The 16,044-nt window shown below is 43.6% G+C and overlaps 1 protein-coding gene across 1 annotated transcript; it reads left to right on the top strand.

Moving 5' to 3' along the window:
* The first annotated feature begins 7,886 nt into the window (after positions 1-7,886).
* Positions 7,887-9,718, top strand: LOC101716669 (heterogeneous nuclear ribonucleoprotein F). The gene has a single exon (XM_013076484.3). It carries the CDS (start codon positions 8,328-8,330, stop codon positions 9,516-9,518), a length of 1,191 nt encoding a protein of 396 aa, XP_012931938.1. The 5' UTR covers positions 7,887-8,327; the 3' UTR covers positions 9,519-9,718.
* Positions 9,719-16,044: the final 6,326 nt, after the last annotated feature.

The raw sequence follows: 16,044 nt of genomic DNA, 5'->3' as shown, positions 1-16,044 counted from the left end.
CTTTGCCACAAATTTTTTATAAGTCTTTAGCTGGACAAGCCTCAGCCTCTGTGAGCTAACCACAGAAACAGGGAGCAGGCGTTTGGAAACACACTGCTGTGTGCTCCTCTGTGGATCCTCCTGAGGGATTCTCCCTGAAGTGAGCCTAGGATTCTCTGCCCCAGGGAGCAGGCCTGCCCAGAAGACCCTGTGTCCCAAAGATGTGAATAACTTGGAAGACTAGAGAACACCAGGAAGGGAAACATGGCTTTTGCAGGCTTCTTTTCTCACAATCCCATGTAATCAGTAGCAGGAGCAGATGCCTTCCCAGTCAGGTCCCTGCCAGCAAAGTCCCTCACCATCCAGGCCTCCTCTAAAGTCAGAGCCTCTGAGTGGGAGAAAGAGCCCAGGCAACTTCAAGAGCCCCTCCCATGCCCCACAGAAGAACCACAAGTTTTCCACTGAAGCCCAGGCAGATACCTTCCAGCCTCCTGAAGCTTCCTTTGCCATAGACTTGTCCCTCTGATCCCTTCTCCAAACAACCATTACTGACCTCCAATAACACATGTAAGAGGTTGCGGCCATGCACTGACCTTCACTGGCTCCCTACTGCTCTCAGGAACAAACTCCTGAGGCTGTGTGGCCTGACCCCTGCCCATCTCTCCAGCCACTTTCCCAGCACTCCTTGTCTTTGTGCTGCTAATCGCCGTCCTCCCCAATCACAACACTTCAAATCCCAGTCGAAATCAAATTGCTTTTTCACAGAATCCAAAGGGGGACTGTCCTGAAGATACCATAGTGATGTTCGCTCCACATCCTGCTCACTCCTCTGGCAGCCACCAGGACTGCAGGACACAGGATACCCATGCCTGACCATACAGTTTAGGGATGATCCAAGTAGCACAGAGAACAGCCCAAAGGTTCAGGAAAGGACATCATGGGTTTGCAGCATCACAACAGGACACAGCCCAAAGAACATGGATCAAAATTATGGAAGGAGGGATTTAGGATAAACTACGAGGCAAGGGCTTGAAATGCATTAGAACTCACTCTATTAGACCATGTCTTTATCTCTAATGATACTCAAGGCTAAGTCAGGAGAACCCCTGGCTGGGATGGTGTGAATACCACCCAGGTGGTATGGGTCAGGTGTGATCTAAGAGACGTTCTGCCCCTATAAGTTATGTGACCCCTTCACTGTGATCCTCAATCCTTTCTCTTTATTCTGATGATGGAAGATAAGATTGTTCCTTTATTTTTAGTCCCTGGAGGAAAATCCTTAGAAAGTGACCATCTTTTACTCTGGTCAGACTCCCAACCTACTAATGTACAGGAGGGGCTGATGCCCAAGCTCGCTTGCATGTTGCCATGTGGCTACTGCCACCAAGACAAGGTCAGAAACTCTAACGATAGAAGGAAAGAACGGAGTTTCTAACTTGGCCAAGAATCTTTGGAAGCCAGGGTAAGTGGAAGCCTCACCAGAGACCAGTTTCTATGAACAGGAATTTAGAAATACAACAGAACTGTGATCTGTTCTGAGCATCCCTTCAGCCATGGATCAAAGTTATTCAGTAAAAATTGGGTCTGTACTGAACATGTACAGACGTTTTTGGTCATTATTCCCTAACCATAACTATTTATATGGTATTTTTGTTTTACTGGGTATTATAAATCATCTAGAGGTGATTTAAAGTATACAGAAAGATTGCATAGGTTATATGCAAATGGCACACCATTTTATAAGAGAGACATGAACATGACAGATTTTAGTATCAGTGGGGGTCCTGGTTGTCCCCTGGATACTGAGGTCCAACTACTTTCCCCCTAGAATTTTCCTTCTGGCAGCCTGGTCATTGTATTTAACCTCTCTGAGCCTCAGTTGCCTCCCCTATTAAATGAAGATGCTACTACTAATCACGTACATGAAAGGCTGTAAACTGCAAGATATCATATGAACACAGTCCATGGCCATACCACCCTGAGCGTGCCTGATCTTGTCTAATATGAACACAAATTTTAAGAAATTTCTAAATTAAATAAGATTCACATAAATGCATGCTTTAAAATGGACAAGGTAATTATTCAGAGAATAAAAAAGTGAATCCCCTAGTTGGGCAAAGGAATGGGACCAGAGTGATAGCTGAGTAGCAGCCATCTTGGAAAAAATTTATGAGAATCCAATAGTGTCAGCTGCCCCATGCTGTCCTGCTCTTAATCACGCGGAGTTGAGACTCTCATCTTCAGTAACTCAAGGCCTGAAACTATTACCTACCTTAGGTCCCTGATACATGGACATCCCTAAGGTTAGGCCCATCCATGAATAGTCAATTGGAAAACACATACAAACCAGACACCATTCTTCATATAGGACACTGGAGCATGGCTAAGACCAGGAATTCTGCCCCATTTCCCACTTTGACTCATATTGAGACCTGTGCTCAAGGAGGTGCTGAACAGTCCTTTCCCAGAGACCAAGCATTCCCTCCCCAGGGCCTTGGGGACTCAGGCAATCACCAAACTCCATGACCCCCACTTCCCCTTAAGTGTGATGGATGGACTGAGATTTCCTGGCAGTTTAAACACATTGCATTGATTTGTGTATTAGTTCGTATATTGTTTTTTGAGGGACCAATTTTAAGAGAAGCTTCGCCCATCGTCCATCAAGGCTCACTGGTGCTTTATCTTCATTCCGAGTTGGCTGCTCATCAGACTCCAGACAGGATGCTGCCAAAAAATTGTGCTGCTGAAGACCTCCATCCCTCACAGTCTGGGGAGTGCTCTGCCTCAGGTTTGCTAAAACCTAGGTGGAGGGAACAGTTCTTCACACTCACCCACATTGCTCCTTGGAGAAGATCTGAGCACTGGTCTATGAGATGCCAGAGATGAGATTAGAGGAACTCCGTTCCACAGATGTGGAAACTGCGTCAAGCACTACGGAAAACCAACAGATTCTAAGTGCAGCTGCCTCTTCACAGCATCATGAAACAGATGGGTGGAAACAACCGCTGAGAATCAGACACTTCTTGTTTGCTGAGCTTCTATGCTTAGGGGTGCAGCTGGGTACAGCCTGAAGCAGGGATGTGGGGACTAAGCGTGAGGCCATAAACAAATGCCCTCTGCTTCAGCCTCAGCTCCTCATCCTCTCCCAGCCCTTCCCAGGAAATCAGGAGGCAGGGACGCTACTCTCCTACAGACAAGACAACATGGCAAAGAGCCCACAAAAGTGGCAATCCCTCGGTTATTGCTACAATTTGGATGTGGACTGTCCCCACCTTTCGGAAGCTTGGTCCCCAGTGTGACAATACCGAGCCATGGTGAAACCTTTAAGAGGCAGAGCTTGCTATAAAGTAATTAGGTCACTGGGGGCACTGCCCTTGAAAAGCATTAACACCTCTCTTGGAACATTCTTTCAGGCAATAAGAACACCCAGCCATCCCCAGTGTAGCCCATATATTCATGTAGACTTCAGGGTCTACACAACACTGCCAATAGATTACCTCATTTTATCCTCAAAGAAGGTACTAGTTAAGGAAACACTAGCTGCCATGAGAATGACACTAAATGTTTTGGCTTAACAAGTAAATGTATTTTTTGCTCATTTAATAGTCCCATATAGGCATCTGGGGATAGTAGGTGACTTTTCTTTCCAGCAGTGACATCATGCAAGGATGTCACTCAGGTGTCATGCAAAGGAGCTCAGATACATGTATTACTAGTGCCACATAATCCAAATGATAAATTTATTTGAAATCTATAAGCAAAAAAGTGAGTGGATCTCTTCCTCTGGTGACCCAAAATCATTCTGCCCTCTGGCTTCACTGCTCCCTTGGGTCACAATGTCCAATATGGTAGACATTAACTACATGGGGCTCTTTAAACTTACAGATAAATAATTAAATAGATATTCAAATTCAGTTCCTCAGTTCACTAGCCATATTTCACATGTCCAATAGCTACCCATAGCTAGTGGCTACCATATTGGACAGTGCAGGAAAGACATTTCCATTATCACAGAAAGTTATTGGCTGTGACTATTCCAGGGCCTCAGTTTTCTCCCTCCAACCAACAAAAGGGAAAACAGACTGCAGAAGGGACTTTCTCTCCTTCACTGTGGTGGGCTGGAAATGGCACTGCCCATTTTGCTGACAGTTCGTCCATGCATGTTACTCACACTTCCATGTAGACTACTGGAGCTGGAACACATCCCTGGCCAGTTGACGCTTCCCGCACCTCTGTACCATGAGCAGCAGGATAAGCTTGGGTGATCAGTCAGCCATCTCAGTCAGCCTCTCCTCGTTCTAGAGAGGACTGAGGAATAGAGAAGGGAAGTGGCTGAGCCACATCACAAAGGGAACAGGGAGCCAGGCTGGAACCCAGGCCATCTAATTCCTCACGTGGAAGGCCTTTCCAGGCACAGCTCTTATGCAGGCATGGGAAACAGCCTTCAAGAGGTAACCAACATTTCTCAGCCTCACTCCACATTGACCAGGACTGAGTAAGGGAGTAAAAACTGATCCTCCACACCGGAGTGAAAGAGTCGAGTCACACTGCGTGCAAAGCAGACATTGTCAATAAAGGAGCTTTCTTAACCAAACCAACACTTATTTTCCCTGGCACATCAAGGTCACTGGCAGCTGGAAACTTAACCTCAAATTAAAACTCTAACAACAAAGAAAATGGCCAGATGTGGATAATCCCAACATCCTAAATGAATCCAAAATAAGATTTTTTAAAAATGTTTGAATTCCCTGGGCATCTCCCCTTCTCAGACCTCTAATTCCCTGGAGTTTCTCTAGGGTCATCCTACTTCTGCAGAAGCTACAGCTGACTAAGGAGAAGAAAGATGCAACAGAGCATCAGGAGAGTACAGAAGAGACCTTCACTTCTTCATGGCTGTGGTGGATTAACTAATGGTCAACTTGGAACTCCCAGCTGAACTGAGTCAGGGTGGTTTTGGGCATGGAAGCCCCACATGAGGATTGTTGCCAACGGCATAAAAGAGAAGTAGAGGGGAAGATTGTATGTTGTTGATTTTCCTGGGGAGGCTCATTTTCCTGCTGCAAACTTTGCTGTTCTCTGCGGAGGAGGAGCTCGGGGCCTCGCTTTCACTGGGAATGGCTGCTGTAAGGGGAGCATTGGTCTTCGCCTTGAGTGTCACTTCCTGGGTCCAGTGCAGATTTCTCAGCCTGGTGATACAGATCCTTCACCCCACCAGCACAGACTTTCTAGCTTCCACCACTGACTGGCCTTTGGGTCTTCCCAGTGCAGATCCTTGGTATGGACTTGCCTGAGACATTGCTGTGGGCTCTAGGCCGCTGGCTGGACTCATGGAGGACATTGCCTTGGGCTCTAAGCCATGTGCAGGACACTGCTGTGGGATCCAGATCCTTGACTGGATTCTTCGGGTCTCTAGCATGTGGACAGATCTCTCGCACTCCTCTGCATTTGACTTTTTGGGTGAATATTATAAAATAATTCTGTAAATTATGTGTCCTGTATTAAATCTATTCCTTTGAAAACTCTGACTACCACAATGGCCATGGGTGGAAGGGAGCCATCATGGGAAGCCAGTGTGCGATCACTCTGCAAAGGGCTCCTTTTATCTCTGTGGTACGGAGGCTGGCTGCTCAGGATACACTGTCCTTGCTGGGCCAGGAATTCCCATGTGACTGAGGAGGCAGAGGTGCTTGCCTGGGATTTCTTACCTTCAGTACGAAGCCACACAGCAACCTCTAGCAGGAACCACTAGGTACCTGAGAAATGTGGTGGGAACAACACACATGGAGTTCTGGTCTCCATTCTCCAGTGGGGTGACCTCGGGTGGTCATCACATGTCTCTGGGCCTCATCTTCTCCATCTAACCCCAGGTCTGATGCCCGTGGTTATGTAAGACTGAAGCACACAGATGCTTGAGAGAATACATCTCTGTCACTTCCTTAAGAACCTGTCTCCTGTCCCTGTTTCTTTTGTACCAATTACATTCTTGTTCCTCTGAGCCCAGGACACAGGGCAAGCCATTGCACACAATGAACAGCTGATTAAAGGGAAGATATGCTTGCGTCATTGGTATCTGTATTGAAATTCTGAGGAAATTTCCAGGGATCTCCCTGCTGGCAGCATGTCCCTAAAGGGATGTTGGTCCTCCCCTTATTTGATGCCTGGATAGGGCCAATTCCTTGTTCTCTAGAAGCGAATTGTGACACATTGGGTGGGTGAATAGGGTCCCTTCTAGGGACAGCTCACTCTCTCAACCTAGCTGTCAGAACTGCTTCCTATACTCTACCAGAATGAGACAAAACTTCTATGACCACCCTGCATGCATCTCCTAATCCCTGGCAGCAGTGCATATCTTGGATTGAGTAGGTCCTGAACATAAACCCATCCATACTGGCAAAGGCTGACAGCACATCACTCCCCAAAAAGCTATCACCACCTCACTCTCCTTCCCTCACTCTCTTCTCCACCTCACTTCCCTCCCTGTTTTCTCCCCACTGTACTGAGGACAGGGGAGTCTTGCTGATTCTTCTTTCCCTATCTTGGATATGTACATCTTGGCCCTCCGTCACGGTTCCATCCTCCAGTGTCAAAAGTCAGGTGGAAGCAGGCACTGTATGACGCCTGACTTTCCTCATCTTGGAATTTTGATCCTCCAAAGAGTATTAGAATGCAGTGACCAGTGAAATCCAGCAGCCAGCCTCTTGGCTGCCTTTGGCAGGGTCATTTCATTACCCGCAAAACCTCAGGCTGGAAGAAGTTCCTAGGAGTCTGAGAGCCTCCTACTAGTAGAACTATGACTAACTCACCCTGAGAAGGTCACTATGGGATCTGGGGTAGGCAGAAGGCAAATGAGATTGACTATAATACAGACATTTAATTTAAAAAATCAGTGATCCCAGTCTGATCCTTGCATATCCCTGTTTGTGGGGCCCCAAAGTCCTTCCTTCTACCTCCCTCAAGGACCCCCAAGTTTCCATTTTTCCCCCCTTCAAAACCTACCTCTTCAAGGGCCTGGGGATTTAGCTCAGTGGCAATGCGCCTGCCTTGCAAGCACAAGGTCCTGAGTTTGATCTCTGGTACCAGAAAAAAGAGGAAAAAAAAACCTACCTCTTTAAAACACAGATAACTCTCCAGTAAAAGATGCTTAATCTTATTCAGAACAAAACACATACACGTTTTTAAATCTCCATTAAGTTAGCAAAAGACCAAAACTTTAATCACCCACAGTGCTGGCAATGCTGTGGGAAACCCGGCACCCTGATTCACCAGTGACAGGAAGGGGAGAGTAAATTGATACATCAACATATATTGGACAGTACCTTTCTGGGATATCAAAAAAATAGTTTTGCTCTTTGTCTCCAGTTCCTGGCAGAGCTCCTAAAATCTTTGGTATTTCCTGACTGATGGGAGTGTCTGTTTTTCATACAACGCTCCCAGACTCAGGTTGGAGGATTCACTAGAATGACACCCAGAATCCAGGAAAGCACTTTTCTTAGTATAATTATAAAGGATATAACTCACAAACAACCAAATGAGAGGGCAAGGGATGTAGGAGTGGTTGTGCAGAGCTTCTATCCCCTCCAGGTGCCACCTGCTCAACATATGAGTGTACTACACATTCAAGAACACTAAAAGCCTGCTTACTCACAGAATTCATTCCTGGGAGGAAATTTAGAGATTCCATGCCAAGCTCTTCCCACATTAAAGTTACAGATGTGAAAATGGTAGCCAGGGCACTCCCTGGTCAGCCAGGGCTGAGATCTAGTAGAGAATCACCACTAGAATCCAAGGCCCCTGGCCCCAGATCACATTCTTTTGCAGATTCCACCAGACTGCGTGGCTCCCTCGGGTAGGACACAGACAATATCTCTGAATCAGTAGTCTCTAACAGAGCACCAGGCACATGCCAACAGAAAAGTACAGCAAATTTAGTTTTGCAGAACTTAACTGTCTTTACTAGTGAGTCTAGAATCAAGTAGGACTACAGACCAAAAATGGGTCCGAATACTCTGTTCCACCACACGGGCAGGTTATATCTATAGCCAAAGAAAAGGAAGTGACATACATGAAGTGGAAGTAGGTACAGAGAGCTCCGCCGAAGCCCGGTCCCACCGCCATCCTTGCGTCCTTCCGGCTCCGTCGTGGAAGCAGCACTTCGCAGAGTCTTCGTGAGGAAGGTGCTCCGAGGGACGACCGAGTCGCCGGTGTGAGACGGGAGCTCGGAGACTCGGAGCCGCAGGACGACTGACCCGAGTGCCCACCGTGTGCCCCGCTGCCGCCCGCGCATGCCCAGCCACACAGCTGCAGCTGCGCTCGAGCTTGTCTAGCAACCGCCTGGCCGAGTGCTCACGATGCTGGGCCCTGAGGGAGGTGAAGGCTATGTGGTCAAGCTCCGTGGGCTGCCCTGGTCCTGCTCGACTGAGGACGTGCAGAACTTTCTCTCCGACTGCACGATTCGCGATGGGGTGGCAGGTGTCCATTTCATTTACACTAGAGAAGGCAGGCAGAGTGGTGAGGCTTTCGTTGAACTCGAGTCCGAAGAGGATGTCAAAACGGCCCTGAAAAAAGACAGGGAAAGCATGGGGCACCGGTACATCGAGGTGTTCAAGTCTCACAAAACCGAGATGGATTGGGTGTTGAAGCACAGCAGTCCCAACAGCACTGACACCGCCAACGACAGCTTTGTGCGGCTCTGGGGACTCTCATTTGGATGCACAAAGGGAGAGATCGTGCAGTTTTTCTCAGGGCTGGAGATCGTGCCAAATGGGATCACACTGCCTGTGGACCCCGAGGGCAAGTTCACAGGTAAAGCCTTCCTGCAGTTCGCCTCCCAGGAGCTGGCTGAGAAGGCTCTCAGGAAGCACAAAGAGAAGATCGGGCACAGGTACATCGAGGTATTCAAGAGCAGCCAGGAGGTGGTGAGGTCGTACTCAGACCCGCCCCTGAAGTTCATGTCCGTGCAACAGCCCGGTCCCTATGACCGTCCTGGCACAGCACAGAGGTACATTGGCATTGTGAAGCAGGCAGGCCTGGAGAGGATGCCCTCCGGGGCCTACAGTGCGGGTTACAGGGGCTACGAGGAGTATAGTGGCCTCAGTGATGACTACGGCTTCACCACCGACCTGATTGGGAGAGACCTCAGCTACTGTCTCTCTGGCATGTACGACCACAGATACGGAGACAGCGAGTTCACAGTGCAGAGCACCACTGGCCACTGTGTCCACATGAGGGGGCTGCCCTACAAAGCCACCGAGAACGACATCTACAACTTCTTCTCACCACTCAACGCCGTGAGAGTGCACATAGAGATCAGGCCTAATGGCAGAGTGACCGGTGAGGCTGATGTGGAGTTCGCCACCAACGAGGAAGCTATGGCAGCCATGTCTAAGGACAAGGACAGGACCAACATACAGCACCGCTACATAGAACTCTTTCTCAATTCCACCATGGGGGCCAGCAACGGGGCTCACAGCAGCCAGGTGTTGCAGGGCATGGGGGTGTCAGCCGCCCAGGCCACCTACAGCGGCCTAGAGAGCCAATGAGTGAGTGGCTGCTCTGGGGCCAGCTACAGCAGTCAGAACAGCACGGGGGCATGACTAGTTGCTTAGGGAGGTTGAAGTCCTGGATCAAATTGTCACAGGTAGCCTACATGCAGTGAGGAGCAGTTTATGACTAGAGGAAGCTGTGGGACCCATTTTGCACCATGAGTTTGTGAAATTTGGATTAAAAAATTACCTCTTCAGTGTTTTCTCATGCAAACTTTCCTTCTAGCATGTGATATGAAGTAAACTAAAACCATTTTCTTCCTTCCGCTTTTCTCGATTAACCTTTGGTAGTATACTTGGAGTGGTGTTTCCTGAGTTAAGTAGTTAAGTATGTTAAGGAAACTTCGGTCCTTGGCGCCAACCTGTGAACACCTTGGGGAGATGTACTTTTTAGATAACTCAAAGGTGCTAGATCCCTAATTCAAAGAGGAACATTTCTCATGTTTGTTCATTCTAGTTTATATTTTCACTTAAATAAATCTTTTAGGTTAAGTTTAAGCTTTTTAAAAAGAGTTAGTTTTGAGAATTGAGACACAGTACTAATACTGTAGGAATTGGTGAAGCCTTGACTTAAAGCTTTCTTTGTAATGTGATTTCCTTTTGGGTATATTTTGCTAAGTGAAACTTGTTAAAAAATTTTTGTTAGCTAAATTTTTTTCTTAAAATAAAGGCTTTTTCACACACACAAAAAAAGTCACTTAAAGTTTGGCATTTGCCTTATTTAAATCTGGAATAGTTGTTTGGCCTGGCAGTTTAAATAGTTGGCTGCCTGGTGCTGTGATTGGCTGAGATTCATCTACCTGTTACAAGAGTGGGTGAGAGTCTGTTTACACAAGTTAGGTTACAGTTCACTATGTATGGAGAAACATTTAGGCCAAACTTATAATGTACACAAGCAATTTTAGGTCAAACTCAATTCAATTTAAAACCACTACATATTAATAAAGTTTTCTGAATGAATTAACACTGTGTTGTATTTCCTGTGATCTCTGAATCTCAGGCTTAATTAATGAATTAATCACAGCCTGAGAATGATGATAGTTTACATTCCCCAGCCATGATAGAGTCACATTTTTCCAGAGGCCATGAATGGTAGACTCTCTGGCACCTTCGAAGGACAGTCTAATAAGGGAAACTTTTAACACTTATCAAAACAGGCAGTTGCTTATGGCATCATTCTTGAAGAATCAGCCTGTGTATAAGCAAGAAAGGGAAAAGAGCAATGAGCAAAATATAGCCAATTTTAATGCACTTGAAGCATTCAGGTGAAAAAAATTATTTCACACAAAGTATTCAATACAATCAAGTATGTGGGCAGGAGTGCAGTGGTGATTTAGTGGGTCACACCATGCCATTCTTCCTCTTTTTACACTAAACTTATTAAATTCCAAACATTGTTGTAAGGTGCCTCACAGATCCCCATTCAAACCCTGTGATGTGAGGTTTGCTGGCACCATCCTCTGACTTACTACTACCCTGCCCAGACAGACACAGCACTCATGCCAGATAGGGCAAAACCAACAAACTGCCAGAATATAACCATGCATTATCCATAATGTGTGACAAACCAAGTTGTGTGCCTCAACAGGCGGGGAGGGTTCCCAGGGAGATAAGCTAAGTAACACAATAAACACATTGGGTAACTCACAGATTGAGTAAGACAATCACTAGTGGCTGAGCATTTGGAAAATCAACAAGATCTGGGCCTTCTGAGGGAGCCCCATTGGAGAGCTTTCAGTCATGAATTATGGGGACGTTTGGCTCCTTAGACACAGCTGGGCTGTCTGCTGCAAAGGAAGCAAGGCCTATCAAAGGTGCCAGGGGGAGAATGAGTAAGTGAGATGAATGGAGATCAAATCCCATTATAACCAATTCTATTACAAAGAAATTTTCACCTTAACAGAAATATATCCAAGCCCCAGGCATTGGTCCATAATAATCATATATGTTCAAATAATTCAGTGTGAAGCATGCTGTTCTTCATCCTTCTAGATAATAGTCTCCAGTTATAACAACGCCCGAGCACATCCCCATTCACCACACGATGAATTACTTGCAGGATGTGACAATACTTGCGTTTGTTCCAACTCTTTGACTGTGGGGGGTGATTATAAGATGCCTTACTGGAGGAAAGATGCATTACATTGGGGAAATTTAAGAAATTGGTCTTAATAAGAATTATTACTTCATCTCATCATTTCCCATCAAACTAGGTATTCAGCTCTGGTGTTACTAGAAAGATTATTTACAATGTGAGATGATCACCTCCAAATATGCAGAACAAAAAAAGTTTTGAGGTTTGTAAAGGTGTTACCTTTTTATTTGCTATAAAGTTGAGGAAATTTTTATTTACCTTTTAATTTTTACAACTTTTTCAAATGTGAGAGTTTTTTTTATAAATACAGGATTATTTCCTTTTGCTTTTTAAACTTTACATTTTTAAAGTGTATGGCACATCTTGATACACATTTAGATAGCTAAATATTTACTACAATCAAGCAAATTAACACATCCATTATCTGACTTAGTTACCCTTTTCTTGTGGATGTGGTAAGAGCATTTAAAATCTACTTTCATAGCAAAAATCCCAAATGCATAAAAATGTGTATTGTAGCTCTACTTTAAAAAAAAAAGATTGGAAACAAAACTCACGTCAATCAACAGAAGACAAAAATAGTGATACATTCTTACAAAAGAGAAGTGCATGGGTATAAAAAGTAAGGAAACAGAACTACATGTAACAATGTGGATCCACAAGGGACAGGAGAAGGGAATTTCAGTCAGATACATGCAGGCTGATACCTTGATATAAAGTTAAAAGCATGTAAAGCAATATATAAAGGACACACACACATGAATAATAAAAGTATAAAGACATTCATGGAAATGAAAACACCAAATTTAGAACACTGGTTACATCCCGGGAAAAGGTAACTGGTGGGTTTCAACTATACTTGACATTTTATTTCTTAAACAGAGTGGTTGATTGATGGTGGTCATTAAATAATCCTTTGAAATATTATAAGTATCTAAAATATTTCATTATTTAAGACAAAAAGGAGTTAGTGATCAAGACATCTTGGAATATAAAATTGCACATGTGAATTCTTGGTGCCTCTGAACGAACGTGTCTAAGTCACATTGGCACCACGGCCCCCTCTATACTTCACCTCAGTCTCTGGCCCTGCCCTGGGTGCATGTATGCCATCTCCTATTTCTTAACTCCTCATGTAGCTGACAGTCCATTGGCCCTGGTGCTAAAAGCAGCCACCGTTCTACCAAAGGCAGGAAAGTCCTTTATTGTCGCTGCATCGGCTTGCTAGTTTCTTACCTATAATTTGTTGTTATTATTATTACCATTATCATTATTACTCTCAATGTGAATTCAGAAAATAAGTCTTTAAAATGTACTTGTATGACAAAGTAATGCACAGTTATTATGTAGTATTTGAAAAATAAGTGTCAAGAACAAAATAAAAATCACCCATAATTACCATCATCCAGAGGCATTTAACAAAGATAGGCATTTAAATTATGTTAGAATCCCACTGAAATGTAATTATATATCTTTATTGTTTTCATTTGGTAAGTTTTCTTTGACAACATAATTTTATTAGCAGCATAATATTTCACATCATAAGTGAATTATTACTCATCAAGCACTTCCATATTGTAGAACATTAAGGGTTTATTTTGCTCTCTATAAAAAATGTATTTGGCATGATAAAAACAAAAATTATTTTCTATTTATATTTCAAATACTCAAATAATTACAATTAAGTTACAAATCACCAATTATTTTCTATTTATATTTCAAATATTCAAATAATTATAATTAAGTTACAAATCACCAAGCACAACAGACATACACACATTGTTCACTTAGTTTTATATATTCTTTTATTTGTTGTTGTTGTACAGGGGATAAACCCATGACCTCACACCTGCTTCACAATTGTTCTACCATTGAGCTACATCCCCAGCCCTTTGAAATTTTTTAAACTTTTTTTTCCCAGTCCTGGGGATAGAACCCAGTGTTTGAACACTGAGCCACAACCCTGGTCCTTTTTAAATTTTTTATCTTTTTTTTTTGTATTAAATTCTTTTATTGGTACATTGTAGGTATACAACACAATTACATTTCTCATTGGTAATTGTACCTTTACATAATGCATCTTGGTTCTTATTGTTTCCCCATTCCTAGCCCTCCCTTCACCCCCTCTACCCTTCCCTATTTACAAAGACTTTGTTTCCATTTTTTCCATTTCTCAGCATTTTTCCTTTCCCTTCTTTCCTTTCCCCTGCCCCTCCCACTATCCTTACCCCTTTGGACCTTTTCTTCCTATTTTACATTATCCATTATTCATTCTAATCATTGGTACATTTTAGGTATACAATATAATGACATTCATCATTGGAAATTTGCACCTTTACATAATCTCTCTTGGTTCTTTTTTCACCCTTGCCCAGCCCTCCCTTCAACCCCTCCAGTCCTCCCTATTTACAAAGATTTTGGTCCTATTTTTCCATTTTCTCATATTAATCCCATTCCCTTCTATCCTTTCCCCTAGCCCTCCCACTTCCTTCCCCTTTGCCCCTTTTCTTCCTATTTCACATTACCTATTATTCATTTAGTCCTTATTTACACTTTCAGTTTCTCACACCAGAGAAACTATTTGGTATTTACATGTGTGTCCTATTTATTTCACTTAAGAGTATCGCCTCAATGTGCATCTGCTTAGCTATAAATGTCTCTAATTTCTCATTTTTTATGGCTGAGTAGTACTCCATTTTATTAAAAAACCCACATTTTCTTTATCCAGTCTCCAGTTGAAGGGCATTTGGGCTGTTTCCAAGTTTTAGCTATTACAAACTGGACTGCTTTGAACATGGGTGCACATATATCACTGTGGTATGATTCTTTGAATTCTTTGGGGAAGATCCCCAGCAGTGGAATAGTGGGGTCAAATGGGACTTGCAGTCCTAGTTCTTTGAGGTATCTCCATACTGATTTCCACAGTGCTTGCACCAGTCTACACTCCCACCAGCAGTGGAACAGGGTTCCTCTTTCCCCACAGCCCTGCCAGCATTTCTTATTGGTTGATTTCATGATAGCAGCCATTCTTTCTGGAGTGAAGTGGAATCTCAGCGTTGTTTTCATTGGCATCTCTCGAATGACCAGTGATGTTGAACATTTTTTCATGTATTTATTTGCTATTTCTACTTCCTTGTCTGAGAAATGTCTGTTCATTTCAGATGCCCGTTTTTGGATTGGGTCTTTAAATTTGGGAGGTCTGATCTTTTTAAGTTCTTTATAGATTCAAGATAGTAGGCCTTTGTCTGACGAAGAGCAGGTGAAGATTTTTTCCCACATTGGAGGTTGTCTCTTCACACTGCTGGTGGTTTCTCTTGCTGTGCAGAAGCCTTTTAATAAGAAGAGATCCCACCTGTTGATTGTTTGTGCTAGTTCACGGGCAACTGAGGTTTTGTTCATAAAATCTTTTCCTACACCGATGTCTTCAAGGGTTCTACCTAACCTCTGTTCCAGCTGGTTCAGAGTTTCTATTTTAATATTTAGATCTTTAATCCATTTTGATTTTAGTTTAGTGCATGGTGAGAGATATAGGTCTAGTTTTAATCTTTGGTAAGTTGAAGCCCAATTTTTCCCTTCAGAAGTTTGTAAACAAATGAATCTTACACAAAATATCGATCTATGAAAAGGACACTTTCTCCATGTCCTCGCCACGTAAAACATTGCATTTTTTTCAGACTTACAAAAGGTTTGCTAATCTAAAAAACAAAAGAAATGGCACTCCAGTATTGTTTTGTTTGACATTTAATTATTAGGAAAGCTTGGCATATTTTCAAGCTTGTGCTATTTGAGTTTCTTTTTTATGTTACTTATCCATTGGTAAATGACCTACTATGTTTCAGAAATTCTTCACTCTTCTGATCCTTTATGGTAACCCTCACTAGTCTTTTTAGCCTTTATAACTTTTTAAAATTTATTTTGTCATGTACATGGATTTGGGCAGTGATGAAAGAAAATTTTCCCAGAATTTTAGAGTTCACAGACTTATAAAATTTAAAAATCAAGGTTGCAAATTCCTTATTTTGCTAAATTAGGACATTTAGGAAACAAATCTACTGAGATCCACTTTTACCATTTCAGAGAGAGAGAGAGGGTGAAGATGGGGGCAGGGTAGAGAGATAGGGGGACCCATTTCAGTTACCCACAGGAAAAATAGGAACATAATTTCTGAGCTGAGGATGGCCCCTCAGAAGGTCAGCTCTATCCCTGCACCAGCTAAATCTTTGCCACTTGTGTGGTGCTCGTCTGTGGCCTTGCATTTGAGAACCTCTGTCCTAGGAAGGACATTGTCCCTTTTTCTTCCTGGGTTCATGCCTTATCACTATCATACCACCCCAACCATGGGTGCTGAGCACTCTCACACTGCCACTGCCTGCTTGAGTTTGAGGCTGATACAGAAGCCAAGACAGCACAGAGGCTTAAAATGGCCAT

This window comes from Heterocephalus glaber, unplaced genomic scaffold (assembly GCF_053883595.1).
Source record: "Heterocephalus glaber isolate CG9 unplaced genomic scaffold, H.glaber_assembly_v1.0 deba00000546, whole genome shotgun sequence".
NCBI classification, from domain to species: domain Eukaryota; kingdom Metazoa; phylum Chordata; class Mammalia; order Rodentia; family Bathyergidae; genus Heterocephalus; species Heterocephalus glaber.
The sequence above is the reverse complement of the archived record's forward strand: the minus strand, read 5'-3'. Positions and strand labels throughout refer to the sequence as shown.